Source organism: Podarcis cretensis (assembly GCF_951804945.1).
Source record: "Podarcis cretensis genome assembly, chromosome: 8".
In the NCBI taxonomy this organism is placed as follows: Eukaryota; Metazoa; Chordata; class Lepidosauria; order Squamata; family Lacertidae; genus Podarcis; species Podarcis cretensis.
Window position 1 is genome coordinate 69,464,145 of NC_137177.1, and position 26,565 is coordinate 69,490,709.

Here is a 26,565-nt window from a genome sequence, read left to right on the forward strand (position 1 = left end):
TCATTAGCTGAAGCAGAATGTTTCTTTAAAGTGAAATTTAAGGAGAGGGAAGGACTCTCTGGGTACCAGAGGCAACCCCTGAAGGTGCATCAGTGGGGCAGCATGTAGTATTACTACTACTACTACTACTACTACTACAGTGGTACCTCGGGTTAAGTACTTAATTCGTTCCGGAGGTCCGTTCTTAACCTGAAACTGTTCTTAACCTGAAGCACCACTTTAGCTAATGAGGCCTCCCACTGCTGCCGCACCGCCAGAGCACGATTTCTGTTCTCATCCTGAAGCAAAGTTCTTAACCTGAGGTACTATTTCTGGGTTAGCGGAGTCTGTAACCTGAAGCGTCTGTAATCTGAAGCGTATGTAACCTGAGGTACCACTGTACTGCTACTTCAGTATCCACTGGGTGGAACCTTCCTCCCTAACAGACTCCTTTTCTGCCTGCAAGGACTTCTCTTTTTCCTTTTGCACACAGACAGGCAAAATCCCATAGTGACATAGGAAGTGCCTTCTGGATCAAGCCAATGGCCCCTTTAGTCCAGCATCTTCTTCTTACAGTGGCTGACCGGATGCTCGTGAGAAGACCATAGGAATGATCTGAGCACACAAGCTATTCTCCTCTCCTGTAGTTTCCAGCAACTGGCATTCAGAAGCATCAATGCCTCCAGCTACGGAGGCAGAGGATAGCCATCAGTGAAGGTGCTCAATCCTCTTTCCCTGCCATCCATTCCTGCAGGAGCGATTTCCATAGTTTAACTAGGCACAGTGCAAAGAAATCCCTTCTTTCCTGATAGGAAGTTTTGCTTGTGCACATGACTCTGGCAAACCACTCTAAGCTGAAGCGTTCCTTCCTCACCCACCCTAGAATGTTTAGTTCACATTGAGTTCATGAAACATCGTACCCTGACCTGTTCTCAATGCATGGTTAACCACATCTACGGAATGCGATAGTTATGTTCTTTTAAGTCTTGCTATATCAATCACTAGTAATAGTTTAATAAGGAGGTTTTCATACCTGTCCAATTCTGTGTTCCCTTTCCCAACCTTTAATCTATTGATGATTAATGCCTATATGCAACCCTTGCATTGTATTTGTGTTAACCAATCAGCAACAAGCACATATGTGGCAATGCTGTAATATTCAATAAAAGGGACTCCCCAAGACATGCTCGAGAGATGCCTCCCATATGACACTTGTCATTCGTCTGTTGTTTATTTCAACACTTTCCTTTCCTTGGTGCGGAGGCGCCAGCTTGGGCAATTGGGCCATTGTCACCCTGCAACAAAAAGGAAATTTCCAACCCGGACTTTGAAACATATGCTGCGCACAACCCGGACTTTGAAACTTACGTTGCACCCCACCCCGTCCCTCGAATAGCCCAATCTCAGCACTCAGTTTAGAAAACACGTGCTCGTGTGTGTTATCAGCAGTGTATTTATGTTAAGGGAGGAGGAGAAAAGAAGAGGGAGCTTCGGCTGGCTGTTGCCGCTGCCTCTCAGTTACAAAGTACTTGAATTACAGCTTGCGCAGGCCCAACGTGGCATCCAGCAAGTCCCGGCTTGCAGGCTTGGAAAGGAGGAAGATGCAGCCGAGAGCCTGGCTCGCGCTTTAAAGTTCCCTGCGTGTTTGTGCTTGTGTGTGTGCGTGTATGCGCGACGCTGCTTGGGGGAGGGGAGCGAGCCCAGCTAGCCACTAGCAAGGAGATCTTCTCTGTCTCCCTCTCCCTCTCCCCCCACCCCAACCTCCAACAATACTTTAACTGTCAATCAGGCTTAATAGGGTATAAAACCTGCTCCCAGGGCAAGGGAGCCGCGCCGGGAAGATAAGAAAGTGTCCCAGGAGGAGCAGCCAGAGGTCGCCGAGAGGGAGGCGGGCAGGCGGGCGGGCAGGCAGGCAGGCAGGCAGGCAACGCGAGTCGGACTCCTTCCCTGCCTCGGATCGGCGGCTCCGGAGCAAACAAGAAGCGGCCAATGCTCTCCGCCACTTCTTTTCGCGTCTGCGTAAGAAAAAGCAGAGGAGGAGGCGGAGGCGGGCAAAGGCGGCGGGGAGTTTTCTTTACGCGGCGTATGTATAGAAGGGGGAGGGACCCCGGCGCGCTGCCCTGAACCTCCCCCCCGTCACTGTTTTTTTTTTAAGCCAACTCCTTCCAAAAGTCTCTTTTTTCCAACCCCTTCCCCGAGAAGCAATTTCCTGAACTCCCCAGAATAGACATGAGCTGTCTGGAAAAGCGCTGCCGGCTCCCCATGCAGACGCCGCCGCCTCGGAGAGCTTCTGGGGGGCTTTCCAGCCCGGCTTAGACGGCAGGACGCTCTCCAAAGGAAACAAGGAGTTTTCTTTCGCGAAAGCGGAGAAACGGGCTCGATCCTCTCCGGGATCCGGATCGCCCAGCAACTCTGGAAAGTTCTCCCGAGCTGTTTGTTTTGAGATCTCCCGCTCCTCAGGGCGGCTGCTCTTGCTTGGCACTTTGGGAGAGCCCCAGCGCAAGATCTGTATATCTATATTTATACATCTATATGTGTACTCGGAAGTAAGCTCCGTTTTTAAGCCGGCTGGCGCCCGGGTAAAGCGTACCTAGGACGGCGGCTTTCCATTGGATTCTCTACCCACCTGCGAGGAAGTCCGACCGAGGAAGCCAGAAACTCGTGCAACGCCAGAGCGGACTTTTGCGCGCAAGCTCGCGCAACCCACCTTCTCTCCCCCCCCCTTTTTTTTTTGTTTTTTTGTTTGGCTGGGTGGAGGTACGTTTGCCTAGGATCCGACACACACTTCTGGACGCCGTGCTCCCCCTTCCCCACCCCTCCTTCTCGACGGACTCCTCAAAATTCCCTCCCTCTTCGTGCGTAACCCCCCAACCCAAAGAGGATGGTTTGGAGACGCCTGGGCGCTCTGCTGCTCTTCCCGGTGCGGATGCTTTGCTTGGTAGCCAAGGCGGCGGCGTCCACGGTGCTCCCCAGCAAACTCCGCGACTTGGCCGGGGACAGCGTGCTCATCACCGGAGGAGGCCGAGGCATCGGGCGCTACTTGGCCAAGGAGTTCGCCAGACGCGGCGCCCGCAAGGTGAGAGGCTGGGAATAATGGATGGCAATGATTTGAAGGCTGGGTGCGTGCGCCTGCTGGGGAGCGCGGGGGGGGGGCAACCTGAAGCTGCTTTCCAGGTCCCCCTTCCAACCTCTCCGCTTGCATCGGTGAAGCATCGTAGCCAACTCCTAGAGGCCGAGGAGACTTTGCCCGCCACCCCACAATAAAATATTTGAGGATGCCTGGCCCCCCTAAAGTTGATGGGCATTGCCATTCAAATGGTGTGTGTGTATCCTGCCTTGTGATTGATAACACGGCGTGGATCTTACCTGGACCCCCCAAATATTTTATTCAAGTTGGCATCCTTGTGGTAAAGGGACCCTGCAATTTAAGGGTTAGCCTACAGGCCCAGTGAATTCTACTCGGAGTAGATTCGTGGAAATGGGTGAGCCTGTTAGTTGCACCCTTTAGCCTGAATGGGTCTGCTGTTTGTTTATTGCATTGATACCCGACCTTTTCTCTCTCTAACCAAGCTACATGAGGGGGCCTACGTGGTTCTCCTTTTTTTCATTTAATACACAACAACTACAACCCTGTGAGGTTGATTAGGTGGAGAGACAGTGAGTGGTTCCAAATCAGTGTCATGGCCAAGTAGGGATTTGAACCCTGTTCTGCCAAGGTCCTAGTCTGACACTCTAACCAGTACGCCAACACTGGCTCTCACTGACTAGCCTTGGCTGCAACCCTAAAGCTGCACTCCTAATCTGGGAGCGGGGCAGGGGAAGCACACCTGAAGCTGCCTCTCCCACCACCTCCCAACTTCTCTACTTGCATTGGTGTGGCAGGGATTGTGCAATGAAGGCAGGGCAGCCTAATGGTCAAGGGCGCATTCCTAATCCCACTTAACCTGGGGTTCTGAGGGGAGGAGGAGGAGCCTCCTCTTGAAGCTACTTTCCAGTCCGCCCCCCCCCCCCCGGCCTCCAATTTATCTGGCTGCATGAATAGAGCAACTATGCAAGTGACAGATTGTGCAATTAAGGTGGAGTTGCCCAGCGGCTCATGCAGCAGTTCTCAACCCACTTAACCCGGAGAGCAAGCCCCACTGAATCAATGGGACTTGCTTCTGAGAAGGCATATTTAGGATGCAGCCTAAATTGGGGACAGTGCCCTGCAATGAGGGAGATGCCACAAATCTCTGATCAGTTAGCCCCACACCCAAAACTCAGATGGGCTGGCTTGCCACATTTTATTTATTCATTAACTTAATTTCTACCACACTCCCCATTTAATTCCACAACATCCCTGTGATTATAGGGTGAGAGACAGTCTTGGAAGTTCACCCAAGGGAGCTAAATGGGGATTTGAACCCTGGTCTCTCAAGTCCTAAGTCTAACCACTACACCTGAAGCAAGTAAAGCAGTCCACTATGCCATCTAAAGGAATGTGTCTGTGCATGCAGGTTTAAAATCACTTTACAGCATCACTGGCTATGAATTGGGTAGCTCCCAGTTCAGATCTCAACTCTGCCTTAATTTGATCCTAGAGACTTAATTAAATTTGATCCTTGAGAGTTGGAAGGGACCCGAAGTATCATCTAGTCCAACCTGCTGCAGTTTCCCTAAATGGTCTTCATCAAGCCACTCTTTTTGTCCACCCTTCAACTACAATATGAGGAATATTAATCTAGATTACACGGTTAATGTATGGATTATGGCTTCCAGATAATGCAGGAAGGATAATATCCCCAGTCAGGCCATTGGTTCATCTAGCTCAGCCTACACTGACTGGCAGTGGCTGTCTGGGGTTTCAGGCAGGAGTTTCTCCCCACTCTGCTGGGGATCAAACCGGCAACCTTCTGTGGCAGATGCTCTACAACTGAACTGCAGCCCAGTAGTAGGGTGCATTTGCAAACTCTTGTGGGCACCATGTGCCTTATGTGATCATCCACACATGCACGCACTGTGTTTTTGAGCCATGTGTCATGCAGAGGTTAAGGCTGTGGTCCTAAGCAGCTCCTGGAAGAGCTGTGTAGCTCAGTGGCTGAGCATCTGCCTTGCAAGCAGAAGGTCCCAGGTTCAGTTCCTGGCATCTCCAGGTAGTGGTAGGAAAAGACCCTTTTCTGAAACTGTGCATAGCCTCTGCAAGTCAATGTAGATGATAATAAGCCAGATGGACAATGGTCTGTGTTTGTATAAGGCAGCTTCCTATTTAAACCAAACTCTTTTTTTTTTCAGAACCATGAGGGCTAGAACCCTGCTTTATTTTTTAAGGGAAGGACCAAAGCTCAGTGGTAGAGCACACCCTTCTGGTGCAAAAGATCCCCCGTTCAATCCCAGGCATCTTCAAGTAGGGCTGGGAGAGGCTTCTGCTTGAGAGCCTGGAAGAGCCGCTGCCAGTCAGTGCAGACAATACTGAGCTAGATGGACCCAATAGTCTGACTTGGTATAAGGCAGTTTCCTATGTAACTCAATATGACTTTCTTCTGTATAGACATGCATAGGATTGCATGGCTTATAGCACACATGTCCCGTTGGTGCTCTGTCAAGGTGATTTAAGCTTTCTTTCTGCCTGGCAGTTTTCACACTGCATGTACAGCCTGGGTAAGGGATTTGCCTCCCCCAGCCCACACACCGCTAGCAATATTTCTTGCAGATGATAAGGGAGCAGTCACGCCCAGGGAGGGGTAGACCTCCCACATCCAGCTCTCATTGAGCTAAATGACACCCCACGGCCCAGTGGAATGCAGCCAGACCATTACGGCTGTCTGGTTTGTTTGCTAAATGGAGAGGGGCTCTAGGGTGTCAGGAATATGTGCAAACTTTTATTTCCATGGGTGGCAGATGGCAGATCTGGAGCTACCGGCAAATGGGTAGTTAATATCAAATCAGCAACGATTTCTGACTCTCGACTGCTCTACGTTGTCAACAGCCAAATAGACTCCCTCCCTTGGGGTAAACAGGAATGACTTTAACATGGAAGGGGTACATGCAAAACTAGTTCCTGGGCTTAAATTTACTCACGGTAGACCCGCTGAAATTAAATAACGTGATTAAGTAAGGTCCATAGAATTCAACTTAGTTGAATACCACCCTCTAATCCTAAACCTATGGCTTCAGACACACCATGCATTCAGTGGCGTAGCGTGGGTTATCAGCACCCGGGGCAAGGCAAGTAATTTGCGCCCCCTAACCCATGGATTTGCGCCCCCTAACCCGTGGATTTCCCTAACCCCCAGATGTTGCGCCCGGTGCGCCCGGCCCCCCCTGCACCCCCCACGCTACGCCACTGCATGCATTTAAAGCACAAGACTTCGCTCCTCCCAAGAGTCCTGGGACCTGCAGTTTACTCATTGTAGAGCTACAATTCCCAGCACCCTTGTCAAACTGCAGTTCCCAAGATTCTTTGGAGGAAGTCGTGTGCTTTGAAATGTGCTTTGAATATTTGCAGTTCTGGTCATTTTGTACCTGACCCTTGTGTGGGTGGATTTGGGGGTTGGGAGGGGGCTAAAAAGCCTGAAGTCCTCCCTCTCTTGATTATGCAACCACTCCATAATCTGGAGCATGTGGCAGCAGGTTGTGGCTTCCGGGAGGTGAAGGGAGTGTAGTTTGCACATGCCCGGAGAGGCAATCTGCCCTTTGATGTGGCTCGACGGAATGCAGTGGGTTTCGGAACAAAGGCAAATTTGGGACTGGCCTGTCTTGGGGTTCTGACATAAGAAGAACTCTGTGGAAAGTCTGCCTTGGAAGCTCAGAATCTAGGGGCAAAGGCAATAACTGCACCACCACAATTTGACCATTGAACCTCTGGGATAGTTCAGTCCTTAGAGCATGAGACTCTTAATCTCAGAGTTTTGGGTTTGAGCCCCACATTGGACAAGGATTCAGGATTGGACCAGATGACCCTTGGGATCCCTTCCAACTCTACAATTCTGATTCTATGAAAATGAATTTCTGAATCCTCTAAGCCAGTAGTCATCGCCACATCTTGTAGCTAAGTGGTGGTGACAGGTAAATTTAAACTCTGGTCTCACAGGGGCTGGGCAGTGTATCTTCAAATGGTAAGACTATGTATTGATACGCTTCCAGATGTGGAAAGCCAAAGGAGTGGGACTCTGAGCTTCTACCCCAGAGTCCTGCTCCAATGGCACCCCTGCCTGCATGTTAACTACAAATTATAAGAAGGGCTGGATGGTCAGTTCCTTAGTTAGCTTGATGGGGATACTGGATAATGCAGTCTTTCCATAGGCTACATGGTGTAAATAATCCTACATAGAACTGACAGAGTCTCATTACTGCTTACTGGGCTGGTTGCATGCCAGGGGATCATTAGAGAAGGCTTGTTTGTTGCAGTCCGTACCGGTAGGGGGAGCTTCTCAAAAGATTTGCATTATAAGGACCCTTCCCGATTGGTGTTTCGCTGTGGGTGTACAGTGGTACCTCAGGTTAAGTACTTAATTCATTTTGGAGGTCCGTTCTTAACCTGAAACTGTTCTTAACCTGAAGCACCACTTTAGCTAATGGGGCGTCCCACTGCTGCCGCACCGTTGGGGCACAATTTCTGTTTTCATCCTGAAGCAAAGTTCTTAACCCGAGGTACTATTTCTGGGTTAGCGGAGTCTGGAACCCGAAGCATCTGTAACCTGAAGCATATGTAACCCGAGGTACCACTGTATCCTGCAACACGTGCTCGACTCATTGATAATGCATGTAACCCGAGGTACCACTGTCTCCTGCAACACGTGCTCGACTCATTGATAATGCATTAGCGGTGGGTTTGTTCTGCTTTCGTTTGTGCTTCCTCGATGCTGCCACAAAATTGCTGTTTGGAGGTGCTACAGCACAACAAAAGTGGGACAAATGGCAACAGCAGCCCCAAAACATTTGTAGTATGAAAAGTTATGGGATTTCAGCAAGAAGTTACAAGGTATGCACCGATTGGGAATGAAGCAGTGTGACCCATCTGAAACTTCTGTCTGCATAAACAGCATTGAAAGTGGGATCAGGTATCCCAATTGTATCATGAGTACCAATCATCATAAATTTTCAATGAAAAGGACATCTGGGGATGCCCTAAGTAAGCTCGTTGGTTCATTCAACCCAGTATTGTCTGCTCTGGACAGCCAGGTCTGTTGACGCAGGCGTCAAATCTGGGATTTCTGACATGCAGAGCCAGCTACACTTGACTGTGCAAGTGAGAGGCAGCGTTTTAAAAACTGAACGGGAGGCCAAAGCAACCGAACTGGGGAATCTGGTTGGGTGACACCAGAAGAAAGGGGACGACTCTGTTGGTTTTGATTGGCGGCAGGGATTTCAGGAGGTGGGGCCCTGTGCTGGCGTGTGCGCACACGTTGTGGTGGGGAAAACCCCTTCATGCTTCCAAACGGCAAAGATGCCAATCTTGTTCCAGCTTGCACGGAAATAGGGAGTGCGTTCACGAGCTGTGCAGCTGACTGACAGTTTGCATTTGTGATTTACAGGCTCAGTACACTCTTTGCTGTTTATTTATCATCGGTATTTTTATACCGTGCACATATGGGCGTTTGTACATACCAGGGGCTGCCACCCTTGCTTGGTTTGTTCACCCAATCAGTCTCCTTGCCAAAACAACCCCCTTCCCTTAGAACTCGTCAAAAGCCTTTTATGATTATCCCCCCACTTCTCACCCTTCCTCCACCCCACCACCACCAGTGTTGGAGGTGTAAAAGAGAAAGGCAGGGTGGGTTGCAAAAGTCTTGTATCTTCTTCTGTTGGGATGAAGAGTTGGTCCAGCAGTAGGAGGAAGGAGACCAGAAAAAGCCAGCCAGCCAATCTGGGAATTGGCAACTTCTGCAGTAGTAGATTACCAGGGTGACTGGCTACCACTTCTGGCAACCTTCCTTATTCCCACGCAGACTGACCCTTCATCCTAACTGGGTGGGTGGCAGAGGAAACAGTGGTTCTCCAAGCTGCCCAAGGAGGAGAAAGGTCACCAGTAGCACAGTGCTGGCCACTGGGACCCAGTGGCAGGGTTCCCAGGGCTGGCAGGCTAAGGATTCAGCGGAGACCAAACCCATGGGACTCACTAATGTGTGTTAGCGATTGCAGCAGAGAAACTGGGGAGAAGTCGAATCTGGATTAACGGATTTGGCACAACGAGACGTGCACTCCGGATCACTGGAACAAGGCAGGCTAGCAATAGCCAAGCTTCCCCTTCTTCTGGCTATAGGACTCTGCTTTAGCTGGCTGGAGTGACAGAGGGGTTATCGCAGGAAGTAAAGCAAGTACCGTATTTTCGCTCTGTAAGACACACCAGACCACAAGACCACCTAGTTTTTGGAGGAGGAAAACAAGAAAAAAAATATTCTGAATCTCAGAAGCCAGAAGAGCAAGAGGGATCACTGTGCAGTGAAAGCAGCAATCCCTCTTGCTGTTCTGGCTTCTGGGATAGCTGTGCAGGCTGCATTCGCTCCATAAGACGCACACACATTTCCCCTTACTTTTTAGGAGGGGAAAAGTGAGTCTTATAGAGCAAAAAATACGGTATGTAGTTATGCTGGAAAGGTTGGAGAGTGAGGGGAAAAGCAAGCAGGCTGTTTTGCAGTAGGAAGAAGCACAGATCCTGACAGAGGACAGCTTGGGCCTCTGAGAGAAAGGGTAGCCAGAGAGAATATTTTGCCACACTTTGTATTTGTGTGTGTGTGTGCTTCCTTGAATGACCTGGATACTAGGACTGGGGAATATCTGGTTTTCAACCTCGTGCTATATCACCAGCTAAAAATCGTGATATACTGATATATCACAATGTCTGAAATAAGGATGGAGCTATGTAGAGGAATTGGCTGGCTTCAGGGTTTTCCCAGCATTGTGATTTTTGCCTAGCACAAACCCATCATGATTTGTGATATATTGCCAGGTCAGAAATTATGAGACTGATATCATGATCACAATATGGAGTTCAAACCGGTTTTTAGACAATATATGGATATATCACCCAACCCTACTGGATACGAAGTGGATCAGTCCCTTGAGTAGTTCACAGAGCTCTGTGTACATTGGGGTCGGGAACCTCAGATGTGGCCCTCTAGGCTTCTCTATCTGGCCCCATGGAATCTCCCCAGGTCACGCCCAGCTGTCCTGCTTTGCACCTTATTTGAGTGTTTTTGCCTGGCTGGAATGTGTCCTTGAATGACAATAGCGGCTTGTGCTTGTCTGGATCAGGGATAGAGCATAGAAATTTGCTTACTAAGCAAAGGTAAATTTGCACCTGCTGCTCCGCCCACTTTTGTCTCTGGCCCCGCCCACCAGCAATGTCACACAGCCCTTGGAAGGTTGCCCAGTAGGAAATGCAGCTGTCTGACTGAGAAAGATTCTCCAGCCCTAGTGTAGGTTATTTCCAAGTGGTCTGTGGAGACGAGAAGCCTGGCTATCACTGCTCCAAGGTGTTCAGGTGCAGCGCTCTTGCTGAGAGCTCTGAGCATCGCTGTCAAGAGGTTCTCAGCATCGGTTGCACACTGCACCTTCCAGAGCATCCCCATAAGCTTCTCAGCACCCACCGGGCTCCTGAGCCTTCCTCTGCTTGTTTCGCCATGTCCTCACATGCTCTTCCGAGGGCATACGTCTCTGTCCAAGCCCTGCTTCTCAAAGCGAATTTCTCTTCCCTTGCGGCTCTTGTTGAGTCCCTGCCACCTGTTTCATGTGGTTTCCGTATGGAGTTTCTCTTTCACGACGATTATGTAACTCCGGTGATTTTGCTCAACTGCTTCTTGTGGGCAGCTGCGCCTCCTGTTGATTAAGCTTAAGCCAATCTTCAAGCGTTGTTCTGGAGGGAGGCCAAGAAGTCTTAGCCTAACAAGAAGAGGAAGAGAGAGGAAGAGGGCAGAGAGAGAAGGGTGGGAAGCTGACTCACAGCAGCAGCGTGGGCCATCCAGTTTCTTTCCATTGGGATGGAGACACTGAGGTGGTGGCCCTTCGCAGTGAAATATTTCTTTTTTTCAGACAAATTTTTATTGATTTTCACAGATTTTACAAATTTGCTTACATTCTGATATATGTTTCTCTTAGAATTTTGACTCCCCACCCTTATTTCCTTGATGTTTTTATTGCCACCTTATACCTACTGTTTAATATAACATTCTTTTCTCTAATACAATTATCCTCTATTTCACTTATCGTTGTTCTCATCCCGCTGCCCATAATTTGAACCTTGTCCGTGTTTTCATTTGACTATAACAGTACTTCAACTAGTCCGGAAAGGGTTTTCCACTCTTTCATAAACAGTTCATCTCTTTTACCTCTTATTTTTGCTGTCAAATTTTGTCATTTCCGCATAGTCCATTAACTTTTGAAGCCATTTCTCCTTAGCTGGTACTTCTCTCCATTTCTGCATGTACAGGATTCACAACAAAATCTTTCCCATGGGCAGAATCCAGCTACGTTTCTCTGAGAGGAGAACCTTTGAAATTAATGGACTCAAATGAGTCAGGACCCTTAATTTCATAGGGTCTACTCATGAGTATGGCTGACATTGGCAATAACACTCTTGTCACTTTTCGTTTCTCGTTTTTTTCCAATTTTCAGTTCTTCATATTTCTGCAGGGATTTTGTGATCCTGTTTATTTTATATAAAAAGCCACAATGAAAATTCATCAGCATATAAATGCAAATTTTGCTTAATGTATGCTGCCTTGCCTTTTCCAAGCAGTGTCCCCAAGAGGATGCAGTTGGTGTGTTATTTTCATGAATGTGTGCAGAAAAATGCAGGATGGGCCTGGGCAGTGTAGAAGTCAGCAGCTGAAGCCAGCTAAGAAAGGTCAGACTCACAGAGTTTGACCTTTGTCCCAGCAGGGATTAAATTGATTCTAATTAATAGACTTCACAATGGAAGGCTACCTTTAGTGGAGTTTAAAGGGCTTGGGTCATTGGTGGGTTGTTGTTGTTGTTGCTTTTTCCAGTCTGCCATAAATTACATCTCTAATTAGCTTGGGGTCCTCTGTGTAGCTGCCCTTCCCCCTACCCTCTAGCTTCTTAAATACATCCCATTGCACTCCCAGCAATGCCAATGTAGCTATATTTGCAACCTGGGGGTGAACACACACAGAAATAATTTTGTTTAGATTTTTTTTTTTTAAGAAAAGAAAACATAGCCAGGGAATTAGGGCTTTTTGTGTTTGTCTTCTGCAACTTGTCATAGATGCAGTAATAAGGCCTTAGCTGTGGACCATCCACTGGCCATTCCTCATTATTAGCTGTTCTCTGATGCTTCCACAATATTATGGTATTGTTGCCATCTGGAGGGATTATCTGGGGCTGCATTCACACCACAATTTATTCTGTCTCCCCAGCATTTCCTTGCCTGTTAATATTTCACAGAATCATAGAGTTCAAAGGGACCCCCCAGGGACTTCTCTTCCAACCCCTCGCAATGCAGGAACCACAGCTAAAGAATCCCCTGCAGATGGCCATCCAATTTCTATTTAAAAAACCTCTGCCGGAGGTGAGTCCACCACCTCCTGGACTGGAGTTGCTTGTGTGGAAGGCAAATCCTGGTGAGATGTGGTTCTCCGCTGTTCAACGCTATTCCTCTGACTTATCCAAAATAATGTTTTGACATCTGAAAGTTGGGTTTGCAGAGGAGGACATTTGCATATGTAAGGGGAAGCCTGGCAATCAAAGGATCCTTGATGTGTGTGTGTGTGTGTGTGTGTAAGCACATCCGGATTGCTTGAGAGAATTGGCACCCACTACCTCCTTTGTGGCTCAGGGTTCATCGGCTGGTCAGGCAGCCCCCCCCCCCCCAACCTATGACATCATGACAATTTTGTTTATCCCTCACACAGAACAAGCACTGTGAAGGGAGAAGTGGCTTCCGACTACTGGTCCCCCAAATCTTTCTTTCTTTCCTTCCTTCTTTCTTTCTTTCTTTGCTTCGATTCAGCAGCTGCAAGACACTTGACTCAGGAACCCTGCAGCCCAGCAATTTTTGCTCTCATCGACAAGCAAGCATGACAACAATACTTTCTTCCTCTTTCCTTTGAACTCTTTGCAGGCTGGTTGCACCGCCAGAGACTGTTCCAGACTGGGGACGGTGGTGTTTTTTATTTTATTTTAAGCAAGTATATTCAGCAGCATGTCATGGACACAAGAATGGTACGCTAGTGGCAAACTTAACACTGCGCTGTCCAAATACCATAACAGCTTTGTTAGTTGTGCTCTGATGCTTGTAAGAGGTGACCCGTTAGAAGGTTATAAGATTAGACATGGCATAGAGAACACACAAAGCTTTATTGCGGTCCACAGACACAAAATACATAGTACAACAATAGTATATGTTGTTGTTTAGTCGTTTAGTCGTGTCCGACTCTTCGTGACCCCATGGACCAGAGCACGCCAGGCAACAATAGTATATAGTATATAGTATATTAGTATATATATAGTATATAGTACAACAATAGTATATAGCAACAGTCATTAAGGTGTAAGATTGGCCTTGCTAGCCAACAGAGGAGCTTTAGCCTATACATACTGATTTCTGATTTTTACTGCCTCTGAGAGGAATTTTACTACATCCAGTGTAATAGTATCAAACTTACCCTCAAGAAGAACCTTGACATGAAATGAGTTGGCCATTCCAGGTTGTTCTGACAGTACAGTGGTGCCTGGGGTTACATACGCTTCAGGTTACAGATGTTTCAGGTTACAGACTCCGCTAACCCAGAAATAGTACCTCAGGTTAAGAACTTTGCTTCAGGATGAGAACAGAAATCGCATGGTGGCAGCAGGAGGCCCCATTAGCTAAAGTGGTGCTTCAGGTTAAGAACAGTTTCAGGTTAAGAACGGACCTCCGGAACGAATTAAGTTCTTAACCCAAGGTACCACTGTATTGGATTGCTTACCATGAAGTTGTTACAGTAAGTGCCACACTTTTTTAACAATTAAAAAAATAGGTGCCAGTTCTACATACCCTTGAGTACGCGTGCCCCCCCCGGGGGGCGGGGGAAGCACTGGGTCTCGTAGGTTTAACAGTTTAGCATGCAGAATTTGCTTTGCTCTCTTGCCACCACCCTGTTTCATCCCAGGGATTAGGAATCCAATGGAAGGAACTCCCCTATCCTTCTCAAAATACGTCACTGTATCTTTCCATTCTCTGCCGACACCTCTCGCTGTTTGCTTTCCATTATCTTTAATGCTCAAAGATTTGCCTCTGGCCCAACGGTGTTTGCCATAGTTTCTCAGAGGTGTCATTAAGAGGCCTCTTAATGTCAGACTCCAAGCATCAAAAGGGTTTCTCTCCCAGCCTTGGACAATGGTCAACCTTTCACATATCTCCCTTGCACAAAAGCTTGCCAAATCTCTTTTTTATATATACATGCCAATCTGGCATGACTTGGATTATCTTCTTTTTTTTTTTTTTAAAAAAAAAGAGCTATTCTGGGAAGGGATGATGGTGCTTTATATATAGAGTCTGAGCACTGGTCCATCTAGCTTAGCATGGTCTGTGGTCCTCCAGATCTTGATGGACTATAGCTCCCATCAACCCTGTTCTCATGGAGGCTAAGGCTGGCTGTGATGGCTATACTCTGCCTCTGTGAGCAGAGGTAGCGATGCTACTTCTGCATCCCAATTGCTGGAAACCACAGATGGGAGAGTGGTCTCTTGGATGGGTCCTGCTTGCAGTTTTCCCACAGGCATCTGCTCAACCACTGTGAGAACAGGATGCTGGACTAGATGGGCCATTGACATGCCCCAGCAGGACAATTGTGATGACCTTATCTTCAAAGGCAGCCCAATGTAGAGCACACTGTAGTAGTCCAGTCTGGTGTCCCTGAAAAAAATGACCCATCACTTGGGAAGACAGGTGAACTAATGCCAGTGTACTGGAAGAAGCAAAGATCACCAGTGTTGAAGCAATGATTCTTCAACATCAGCTTCATTGGACTGGTCATGTTGTTTGGATGCCTGACTATTGTCTTCCAAAGCAACTACTCTATTCCGAACTTAAAAATGGAAAGCGTAATGCTGGTGGTCAACAAAAGAGGTTTAAAGACTCTCTCAAGGCAAATCTAAAATAATGTAGTATAAACATCGACAACTGGGAAACACTGGCCTGTGAGCACTCCAATTGGAGAACAGCCTTTACCAAAGGTGTCATGGGCTTTGAAGACACTTGAACTCAGGACGAAAGGGAGAAATGAGCTAAGAGGAAGGCACGCTAGGCAAAACTTCACCGTGATCAACTCCTGCCCGGAAACCTCTGTCCCCACTGTGGAAGGATGTGTGAATCCAGAATTGGCCTCCACAGTCACTTACAGACTCACTGTTAAAACTGTGTTTATGGAAGATGATCTTACTAGGCTACGAGTGATCGCCAGAGAAGAAGAAAGAAGAAGTCCAGTCTGGAAGCCATCAGAGCATGGAATGCAATGTGCATGCACATTGATCACAAGCCATTTTTACTATTTATAGCTCTGCTACAATCAGATCCCATTCAATGGCTTCCCATGGAGGCATCTGCTTGGCTACTGTGAGAACAGAGTGCCAGACTAGATGTGCCATTGGCCTGATCCTGCAGGACACTTAAATTCTTATGTTCACTGGCCATTCTGGCTGTGGCCGAGAGGACAACATATATAAGTTTTAATAACATTCACATGTCTCTCAGCAACTTTTCCCACCAGGACGAATCAAAGTCTTGGTTACCAGTATTACATTTAAGCAAACCCCTAGCTGCAGGCAGCTGAAAAGAAGGGACAAAATTTGACCTCACCCAGTCCCTTTCTTCCATGACTGAACACAAACTTTGCTCTCTTTCAGCTACTGTTTGCGCTTGCTCAAGCTGTTACCCTTTTGTCAACAGGTACCTTTGTGTGGCCCAGGCTGACAGATCCTTCCTGGCTTCAAGAGTTATGAAGTGCCCATTAAGGGCAGGCAGATCTGGTAGCATTGCTTTCTCTCTGCTTCTCATTTTTCCAGTCTTAAATTCAGGTCTCCACATCTCTGAAGCAAATTCGCATTTTTTAATATTAAAAAACAAACAGAGCCACATCCTCATTAAAATTCACCAGCATTTTAAGTGTACAGTTCTCCCAACAGACACAATTTTTAATGCAGGTCTGGCTAACAGACACTTGCAATGCACTTCCCCCTACTATAAAACTTTTTCGTATGTTATTTTCACTAATATATGCATTTCGGGCTTGAAGCACCAACAAAAGCATCTTGAACTGGGTCCAGAAGTGAACTGGCAACCAATGCAGCTGTTTTAAAATGGGGTTTATATGGGGCACAGGATGCTAACTGTTGAGCAAAATGAAAAAAAAAATTGGGGGAATGGAATGGAGTATCTTGGAAGGGGAAATGGCTGACTGGCTGGCACATTACATAGGAAGCATACTGGGCAACTAGGTCAGTTGGTAGAACATGAGACTCTTTATCTCAAGGTCATGCGTTCGAGCCCCATGTTGGGCAAAATATTCTTGCATTGCAGGGGGTTGGAATAGATGACCCTTGGGGTACCATCCAACTCTGAATTTCTATAAGTCTATGCAACATTTATTGCAGAGGCCACTTTTGTTGGTATGTATTCCTCCTGGGCATCCTTTCTTTCATCTGCTTTTTTCCCCTGTTTATCTATTGCCTGTACTCCTTGCATTTTTTTTCTTTGCACCTTTTTCTTTTAGAAAAAGGTCCCCTGCACCCAAATTTACATTACATTTTTTTTAATTTAACTTTTTATTGAATTTTACAAAAAGAAAAAGAAAGAGAAAGAGAAACAAAGAACAATACATAACACTGTAAACACATTTATACAGTGGTACCTCGGGTTACAGACGCTTCAGGTTACAGACGCTTCAGGTTACAGAAATAGTACCTCGGGTTAAGAACTTTGCTTCAGCGGCAGCAGGAGGCCCCATTAGCTAAAGTGGTGCTTTAGGTTAAGAACAGTTTCAGGTTAAGAACGGACCTCCAGAACGAATTAAGTTCTTAACCTCTGTATACATGTTTTCCAAAATGCAGACTAAAAAAAAAAAGAAAAGACAAAAGTTGCCTTCGGCATCTTTACAATAAGGCAGGATGCCATTTTTTCAACAAAACACCCAACCGTGCGCTGCGATGTTTGCACATTGCTCCTCCTCTGCTGACGCCAACCACAGAAGGCAAATGGGGTTGGTGGCAGAGCGCCACCCTGAATGATGATGTCAGGCCACCCGTTGCATTGGCATGGGAAGGGAAAAGAATGGCATCGGTGCGGAGCCCCTCTCGGTCTGCTATTTGGGGGGGTTGAGGCAGTTGGCAACCTGTAGCTAATTGCGGTGCAACAGCAGAGTGCTTCCGCCATCCAGCGCTGGCATCCTAGGCGGGCGGGAGGCCGCTCGCTGCTGACCCCAGCCCCTGGCAGCCCACCTTCTCCTGGGATGGCACAACGAAGCATTCCACCTGGCTGCCAAGGATTGAGGTCACCTAGAGTAGCAACAGGGCAGGAAGCTTCTGCACAGCGCCAGCCTTCCACAGCAGGGATTAACCGCCTCGCTGAGCTGCTGCCCTCGACAATTTTCTGGTCAGTAACTTTCTGAAAAGGAGAGTGTGTCTCTTGCAGGAGGGAGGGAGGCCAGCAGCTGAGGAGGGGTAAGGTGGGGGGGGGGAGAGAGAAGAGGACTGGATGGGTTCCAGGATGGGAAGCTATCACATCCGAAAACTACAGCCCTAGACAGAGGTCGGGTTTTCCAGTGCTTCTTCCTGCCTGCCCAACACAAATACAGAAACTCCAGCGCTTATTTAGGGATTGGGGGTGGGATGTGTCTATTCCACTGATATTAAAGGTGTGAGGGATATCGTGGCAGGGAACGGTTGTCTACTGTAGCAAGGCTTTGACTGATTTATTTAGTTTTTTATAATCTACACTTTAATAAAAAAATATAGCAGGGTGGAGCACAACACTTAGGAATAAAATCAGCAGATGATCCATAAAGCAGCAATTAAAAGGACAAAATAATGATGATGCAAATGGCTGCCTAAACAATGCAGATTTCAGAAGACATATAAAAGAAGGCAGGTACAATTCCTGCTAAACTTCCACTGGCAGGGAGGGCAGGGCCTGCCACACTGATCTTTAGAAATGGCCAAACGAATCAGAGGATCTCAGTGACTGAGGTGGAGCATAAGGAATTGGGCAGTCCTTGTTGTTGTGGTTGTTGTTGTTGTTGTTGTTAATTATTATTATTTATATGCTGCCCATCTGACTGGGTTACCTCAGCCACTCTGGCCAGCTTCCTACAAATATAAAACCATAATGAAACATTAAAAACTTCCCTAAACAGGGCTGCCTTTAAATGTCTTCTAAAAGGCAGATAGTTGTTTATTTCCTTGACATCTGATGGGAGGGCATTCTACAGGGTGGGCGCCCTAACCAAGAAGGCCCTCTGCCTGGTTCCCTGTAACTTCTTGCAGGGAGAGAACTGCCAGAAGGCCCTCGGTGCTGGACCTCAGGGTCCGGGCAGAACGATGGGGGTGGACACACTCCTTCAGGTATACTGTTCTGAAGCTATTTAGGGCTTTCAAGGTCAGCACCACACCAACACTTTGAATTGTGCTCAGACATGTACCGGGAGCTAGTGAAGATCCTTTAGGACCAGTGTCATATGGTCTCGGTGGCCACTCCCAGTCACCAGTCTAGCTGCCGCATTCTGGATTAGTTGTCATTTCCAAGTCACCTTCAAAGGTAGCCCCACGTAGAGCGCGTTGCAGTAGTCCAAGCGGGAGATAACCAGCGCATGCATGTACTAAATGGCCTTGGTCCAGTATATCTGAAGGAGCGTCTCCACCCCCATCGTTCTACCTGGACACTGAGGTCCAGCGCCGAGGGCCTTCTGGTGGTTCACTCACTGCGAGAAGTCAAGTTACAGGGAACCAGGCAGAGGGCCTTCTTGATAGTGGCGCCTGCCCTGTGGAACACCCTCCCACCAGATGTCAACTACCAGACTTTTAGAAGACATCTGAAGGCAGCCCTGTTTAGGGAAACTTTTAATGTTTGATGCATTACAGTATTTAAATCTTTTGTTGGAAGCCGCCCAGAGTGACTGGGGAAGCCCAGCCAGATGGGCGGGGTATAAATAATAAATTATTATTATTATATTATTACTTTAGCCCAAGTTGTGTGGATTAACACAACTATCTTGAACCTCCCCTAGTAGCAAATCAGAAACCAGTGAAACTCAGCATCTGAGTAACATGATGGCTGTGGTTAGAAACTTGGGCAGTCCCACATGAAGCATGGTACCATAATCAAGCCTTAAGGTTACAATTGGAACTGGTAGGGAAGGCGGGGAGATGGACAATAGGTGGAACCAGAGCCAATGACGGGTGCAGCTACCCCCTGGCTGGTTGTGAGTGAGAAGGCAAGCAGAGAAACAAAAGGCGCTGGGCTGGCAGGGTGGACACTGGGGTTGGTGGGGATGAAGCTGCACTGGTGAAGCATTCTCAAAGCAACTGGATGTCATTGGGCAATGATTCTTAAAGAGCCATCTTCTTGCAGATTATCCTGTGGGGTCGGACGGAGAAGTGCCTAAAAGAAACCACGGAGGAGATACGAGCGATGGGAACAGAGTGCCATTACTTCATCTGTGACGTGGGCAACCGCGAAGAGGTTTACCGACAGGCCAAAGCCGTCCGTGAAAAGGTACGTTTGGTGAAGAAACTTATCAAATTCTCAAATGACACCAAACTGGGAGGGACAGTGAATACCGCAGGAGATAGGATTCAATGTGAGCCCACAGTGTGATGCAGCAGCAAAAAAAGCTCATCTAGGCTGCATCAACCGAAGTATATTGCTCAGCTCAAGGGAAGTCAGAGTACCACTCTATTCTGCATTGGGCAGACCACACCCTTAGTACTGTGTCCAGTTCTAGGCACCAGTTAAAGAAGGATATTGGCAGGCTAGAGGGTGCAGAGGAGGGCAGCCAAGATGATAAAGGGTCTGTAAATCAAGCCTTATGAGAAACAGTTGAGGGAGTTGTGGGTGTTTAGCCTAAAGAAGAGAAGATTGAGAGGAGAGTCACCTTCAACTTTCTGAAGGGCCGTCACATGGAAGATGGAGAAAGCTTGTTTCCACTGCTCCAAAGGGTGGGACCTTTCTGACATTAAGAGCTGTTTGTCAGTGGGATGGAATCCATCAGAAACCGTACTCGACCCTGCTTCGCTTTGCAAATATGCCGGCAGTAAACAATGCAGACTGGAATCTTGCTTTCTTTTTAAGGGCAGTTCCATAAGTTCAGTGGAAGAGCATCACCTTTGCTTACAGAGGGTCCCAGGCATTTCTGGATTGGGCTGAGAAAGGCCTGAAACCCAGGGGAACCACAGCCTGTCAGTGTAGACAATACTGAGCTCTAATATAACATGAGGCAGCTTCATGTGGAGCATCTGTAGCCGAAGAGCACATGTATTGGATGCTGAAGGTCCTAGGTTCAATCCCTGGTGTGTCCAGGTAGGGTTGGGAGAGAGTCCTGTCTGAAACCCTGGAGAACTGCTGACAATACTGAGCTAGATGGAATCTGTATAAGGATGCATAATATGTTTACTGTTGGGAAACAAAAGACTGAGCTCAATGTACCTTTGGTCCGATCTTGCAGGGCTCATCCACTGACTGGGGGCTTCTCCTTTCTCCCCTCTCTCCTCTCCAGGTCGGGGATATCACCATCCTAGTGAACAACGCAGCCGTTGTTCACGGCAAGAGCTTGATGGAGAGCGACGATGACGCACTGCTGAAATCACAGCACATCAACACGCTGGGACAGTTCTGGGTACGAAGCCATCCTTTCTCCCACGTTCTCAGGCTTGGAAGTGACAGCAGGGAATTGCAGCCAGCGAAATCTTGGCTGCTCCGAGGGATGGCTCAGCCGAATTCGGGAAGATCAGCCCGGCGTGCAAACCTGCCAGGAAAAACAGTGGGGAGGGGGAAGGTGTGTGCAGGGGGAAAGATTCCAGCTACCTACTGAAATTAATACTAAGCACCATCGGGTGATGCTTTAGGCATGTGATGATCTTTTAGACATCCCTGAATTAGTCTCTACTGCTGGGTAGATTTTCCTTTTCTTGCCCCTGATCTAACCTGGGGTGATTAATTATTTAATTCTTTTTTTTTTTTTTGCCAATTGTCAATTAGATTGGGCATTGGGGAGCTCCTTATCTCTCGCTACCCAATGCATTTCCGCCTGTGGTCAATTGCCTGATATCTCAGCTCCATCCTACATGAGGAATTGTGACTTGCAAAGGAGAAGCAGGTCTCTTGAAAAGAAGAAGGGGATGGCCTCTGTGGCCCTCCTGGACTCCAACTGCCATCATGCCTCAGCCAGAAATGGCCAATTGTGAGGGATGATGGGAGTTGGAGTCCAGCAGTTCCTGGAGGGTCACAGCTTTCCCATCAGTCAGGGTTGGAGTCAGGAGCAAGTTGGCAGTAAATCACACGGCGTCAGTGAAGTTCTCTTTATTCAAGGAAACCAGGTTGACTCCAGAGGCCAGGCCTAATGAGCACAGCAGTTCATCCTGGTAAATCTTGCCCCTATGAGACAGTTGTTGGGAATGAAGGTCCCCGCCTTCCCACAGTTCCCTAAGTCCTCTCTTCACCCAGGTCCTTCCCAAGCAATCTGAGTCATTGCCACTGTGCCTGACTTTGCTCCACACTCTTCATCTCTCTTCTGGTTCTGGGAGACCAGGGAGGGAGGGGAGCTGGTTGCAGCATGAGGGGAGACTCCATGGCTTCTTCAGCAGCCTGCATGATCTCTGCCAATTGGGCCTCCTCTTCTCCAGCCTCTGCTTCTGCCTCTGCTTCTGGACTGCTCTCTGCCACAGCCTCTTCCTGCTCACCAAACCCTATGACCTCTTCAGCTTCCAACCCTCCTCCCTCTTCTCCCTCTAGCCCCTTATCATCATCCCACCTCCAGTCCCCAGGCTCTGAGCCTTCTTCCCTTGGGGGTTCCCCAGCTGGTGCCTCCCACCACATCTCTGACACCATCCCTGCCATGGCTGCCAGCTTACAGTAACACAGATGTGGGCTTTTCCAACTGGTGGCACCACTGTTGTGCAGTGTCCTCCTCTCTGAAAATATAGGAGCCCTCCCCACTGGTTCTCGCTTTCCACCAGCTCTTGAAGACACACTTGGTTAAAGACCAGCATCCCCCTTAAATTTGAACTTCCTGATCTAATTGCCTTGGTGGCTCTTTTCATGCTTCTTCTTTTCAATGGGTCTTATCCCGTTGCATATTGTAGTTGCGGAAGATTTCGTGGGAAGGTTTTTATTGTGCGTTTCAGTTAGGCACGGGTATTTTATGTTTTATTTTATACTTGTAACCCGCTAAGAAGCCATTTCGGTGTGCAAGTAGTACATAAATCAAGTACAGTGGACGCTCAGGTTGCGAACGTGATCCGTGCGGGAGGCACGTTCGCAACCTGCAGTGTTCGCAACCCGTGACCCGCACGTCTGCGATGCACTGGTTGCGAATTAGTGCTTCTGTGTATGCGCAAAGCACGATGTAGCGCTTCTGCACATGCGCAAGCGCCGAAACCTGGAAGTAACCCGTTCTGGTATTTCCAGGTTCGGCGCGATGCGCAACCCAAAATCGTCCAACCCGACACGTCTGTAACCCGAGGTATGACTGTAATTAACAGCAGTTATCAATGATCATGGTATGTGAACCAAGGTTGTTCTCTCTCTGCCCATAGACCACAAAGGCCTTCTTGCCACGGATGCTGGAACTGCAGAAAGGGCACATTGTTTGCCTCAATTCTATCCTGGCCTTGTCTGCCATCCCTGGGGCTATTGACTATTGCACTTCCAAAGCCTCCTCTTTTGCCTTCATGGAGAGCTTGACGCTGGGTCTCTTGGACTGTCCTGGAGTAAACGCAACCACTGTCTTGCCATTCCACACCAGCACAGAGATGTTTCAAGGCATGCGGATCAGGTCAGTGCAGACAGCCACAAAAACAGGTCTGGTTGGCGATGCATGAGGTAGATCGTGCATTTATGAAGGAGCAGGGGTGGGAAATCCTGGGGCAGCCCGGCAACATTCAATCTACAGCTGAAGGATATCATGTAAGTGGTTTGGATAATGCAATATACAGTACAGTACAGTACCTTGGTTCTCAAACTTAATCCGTTCCAGAAGTCCATTCCAAAACCAAAGCGTTCCAAAACCAAGGTGCACTTTCCCATAGAAAGTAACGCAAAATGGATTAATCCATTCCAGACTTTTAAAAACAACCCCGAAAACAGCAGTTTAACATCAATTTTACTATCTAACGAGACCATTGATCCATGAAATGAAAGCAGTAATAATCAATGTACTGTACTATAAAATAAATAAGACAGTATTGTAGATGATAATTTTTTTAAAAAAGAAAAATCTTACCTGTGCTGATGATAGTCATTGTTTGGATGGGGGGCTTTTATCCATTTCCGCAGTCACACAATCAATCAATCAATCAGTAGCTGAACTGGGTTCCACACAGTCACAAAAACGAATAACCGAAAAAGCCTCAAAAACAAAATTTCAAAATAAATAGTAAAAACAAAAGTCCCAAACTTATTCATCTGTTTGACTTCTGAAATGTTCGAAAACCAAGGCGCAGCTTCTGATTGGTGCAGGTGGCCCCGAAACAATAACCAACAACCGCATCGGATGTTCGACTTCTGAAAAACATTTGAAAACTGGAACACTTACTTCCAGGTTTTCAGCATTTGAGAACCAAAGCGTTTCAGTACCAAGGCGTTTGAGAACCAAGGTACCACTGTATACGTTTTTAAAATATCAATACAGTTTTTAAAAACAAGGAGACAGAACGTTTTTTCAGCGCCACTTTCTGTCCACCAAAGCCTGAGGCAGCTGCTTCATTCCGCCTAATGGTAGAGCTGGCCGCGAGGTGAACAAACAGGACTGTGTTTTGTTTTCCAGATTCCCCAACCTCTTCCCTCCACTAAAGCCAGAGACAGTGGCTCGGAGAACAGTAGAAGCTGTTCAGCAGAACCAAGCTTTCCTCCTGCTGCCATGGACAATGCACATCCTGATCATCTTGAAAAGGTGCGGCCTGCTGCTCCACACCCATTTTTATTTTATTTGTTCAGGGAGGTCAAGTTGGCTCTCCAACTCCTCCCCATTATTTATCAACAAGCCTGTGAAATGGTGGCTTGGTCCAAGGTTACCATGTGAGCTTTATGGCCAAGTGAGGGATTTGAAGCTTGGTCTCCTGTGGGCTATTCCAGAGCCTATTCTGGCTGTCCCAACAGCTAAACCACACTAGCTCTCCAAATCTAGTCCTGGCAAGATGGAGCATGAATGGGGGGAGATTGAGGGGCTGCAGGCACCAACCCTGCCCTCATCATCTCCTACCTCCACCCTCAACCTTCATGTGTTGTGAAGGAAGGTCTGAAGGGGGAATCTTGGAGAGTTTGGCACTGAAAATCCTCCACATGAATGGTAAGCCCAGTCCTGCAGACCACACAGCTATTCCCCCTTCAGAACGTCCCAAGCCATGCATGAACATCTGAGGCTGCAACTGGCAGGGATGGAGGGCAGCGCCTTTTGCTGCCTCTCCTTGTGTGCATCTTCGATGATGAGAAGAGGCCTGATGGAGTAGGGAAGGGAAAACCAAGGCCCAGCAGCTCTCTCGGTTCCACAAATAGCTTGTGCCAAAATGTCAGCACAGTGAGTTGCAGAGCAACTTGAACTGTGAGATGAACACCCTGAGATGGTGAGATTGTCCCAGAAGCGGGAACCCATCACCATAAGTTGTACGTATTTCCATAAATGTGAAGGGGTGTGTGTGTGTGTGTGTGTGTGTAGGTAGGGCCCTGTACATTAATGCAAGGCCCTTTAACTTGGCCCAGAGGCGTATGGGCAACAACTGAACATAAGAACATAAGGAGAGGTTTACTGGATCAGGCCAGTGGCTGATCTAGTAATAGAATCATAGAAGGGACCAAAAGGATCACCTGTATTTTGCCCAACCTGGGACTTGAACCCACAACCTTGAGATTAAGAGTTTCATGCTCTATCAACTGAGCTATCCTTCAGTCCAGCATCCTCTTCTCACAGTGGCTAACCTGTGGGAAATCAGCAAGCAGGATTCGAGCGCAAGAGCCCTTCCCCTTTCCTGCAGTTTCCAGGAATTGGTATTCAGAAGCATTGCTGCCTCTAACTGTGTAGGAACCGCGTAGCCATCATGGCTAGAAGCCACCTACAGCTCTCTCCTCCATGAATTTCTTTTCACATTATTTGCAAAGCGTAAAATAAAAACAAATTACCCAGTCCTTCAGTATCCAGTGCACCTGTCTGCTCTGCCTGTCCTCTGCTCTGACTCTGGTGGACTGGCTGACCCACCCTCTCTTGCCTTCCTCTCTTGCAGCATCCTCCCGCAAGCGGCACTCGAAGAAATCCACAAGTTCTCCGGGAGCTACACCTGCATGAACACTTTCAAAGGGCGCACGTAGGCTCCGCGTCTCGCTCACGCACCAAGCAGGCCGAGAGCCCAACGAGGGCAATCGGCGGGGCCTCCCAAGGCCATACGCTTGCTCTCCCTTGCCACGGCGACAGCGTCGAGAGCCGTAGCGGAAAGGGGTGGAAGAAGAACTCACAGGGGCAAGGAAGGGGGACGAGCAACGGCAGCCATTTGCAACGTAGATTTTCAGAGGAGTTTCAAAGCCTAGCGGTTTGCCGAACCTCCCGTGCCGAGTACATTCCACTTTGGCCTGCTAATCAGGAATTGCAAATTAATTTAGTGGGGTTCCCTCCCCAATTTGTGTGTGTGTGTGTTGGGGAAGGGGTGTTCTCATTTTGTAAACCTTGTAAGATTTCACTACCCTTGGGTGAGTGCTGAGACTAGTGGTTATGAAGAAGTAACAGAAAAATGGATGCCACATTATTCTTTTTAGCCAAGGAAGCAGCAAGGACCTCTGCCTCCCACATGCCAGGAAAAGAGTACGGAATGTTCTTTAGCAAGGGGCAGCTGGCAGGAGTCTTTGGCAATGGACAGAGGGAAACAGCATCAAATGCTTCTATTGGGTTATCCGTAGAATGTAGGGAAAGGTGCATCCTGTGTCTGCAGTGTTTGGACCAAGGAAACCATCACAACTGCCTCATCGGATCACACCAAAACCCAGAATTCTGTTTCCAGCAGCAGACAACTTGAACTCCCTGGGTTGGTTTCATTCCATTTGTCTGGAGTAGATCTACTGCCTCTAAACAGGACGTGGTCCTTCTTAGCTATGGTGGTTTATTGCCATTGATAGACTCAATCTTAATATGCACAGGCTACGTGCAAGGGTTCTGCTTTTCTTTTCTTTTTTTGCAAGGAAGGAGCAAGTTAAGGCGAGTCATGCAAGGGTATCTCAGCATTTTTCAAGATAGGTAGTTGGCGCATCCTCTTTCTATGGTGGCAGGAAGCCTTGTGGGAAGGATCAAATTTGCACGGACAAACTTCCCAAATGAGTCCAGCTCTTTGCTCCTAAAAAACACCTCCAAATGGAACACAAAACCAGTCACTCATGCATATACACACATATATAAATAAAGGGTTTGCTAAGCTGCA

General features: G+C 47.8%; 1 protein-coding gene across 2 annotated transcripts; it reads left to right on the top strand.

Moving 5' to 3' along the window:
* Positions 1-1,565: 1,565 nt before the first annotated feature.
* Positions 1,566-26,565, top strand: DHRS3 (dehydrogenase/reductase 3). Of its 2 annotated transcripts, none has more exons than XM_079987237.1 (6): positions 1,566-3,055; positions 19,523-19,666; positions 20,667-20,786; positions 22,705-22,943; positions 23,934-24,059; positions 25,384-26,565. In XM_079987237.1, exons 1-6 carry the CDS (start codon positions 2,861-2,863, stop codon positions 25,466-25,468), a joined length of 909 nt encoding a protein of 302 aa, XP_079843363.1. In that variant the 5' UTR covers positions 1,566-2,860; the 3' UTR covers positions 25,469-26,565. The 2 variants fall into 2 exon arrangements, with proteins under 2 accessions (XP_079843363.1, XP_079843364.1); XM_079987238.1 differs by lacking the exon at positions 1,566-3,055 and adding an exon at positions 17,528-17,548.

Excerpts from the sequence above, each read along its gene's own strand:
- DHRS3 (XM_079987237.1), top strand. The coding sequence starts at position 2,861 with ATGGTTTGGAGACGCCTGGGCGCTCTGCTGCTCTTCCCGGTGCGGATG. Across the intron at positions 22,944-23,933 it reads TTTCAAGGCATGCGGATCAG|ATTCCCCAACCTCTTCCCTC; the intron begins GTCAGTGCAGAC and ends TTTGTTTTCCAG. Across the intron at positions 24,060-25,383 it reads ATCCTGATCATCTTGAAAAG|CATCCTCCCGCAAGCGGCAC; the intron begins GTGCGGCCTGCT and ends CCTCTCTTGCAG.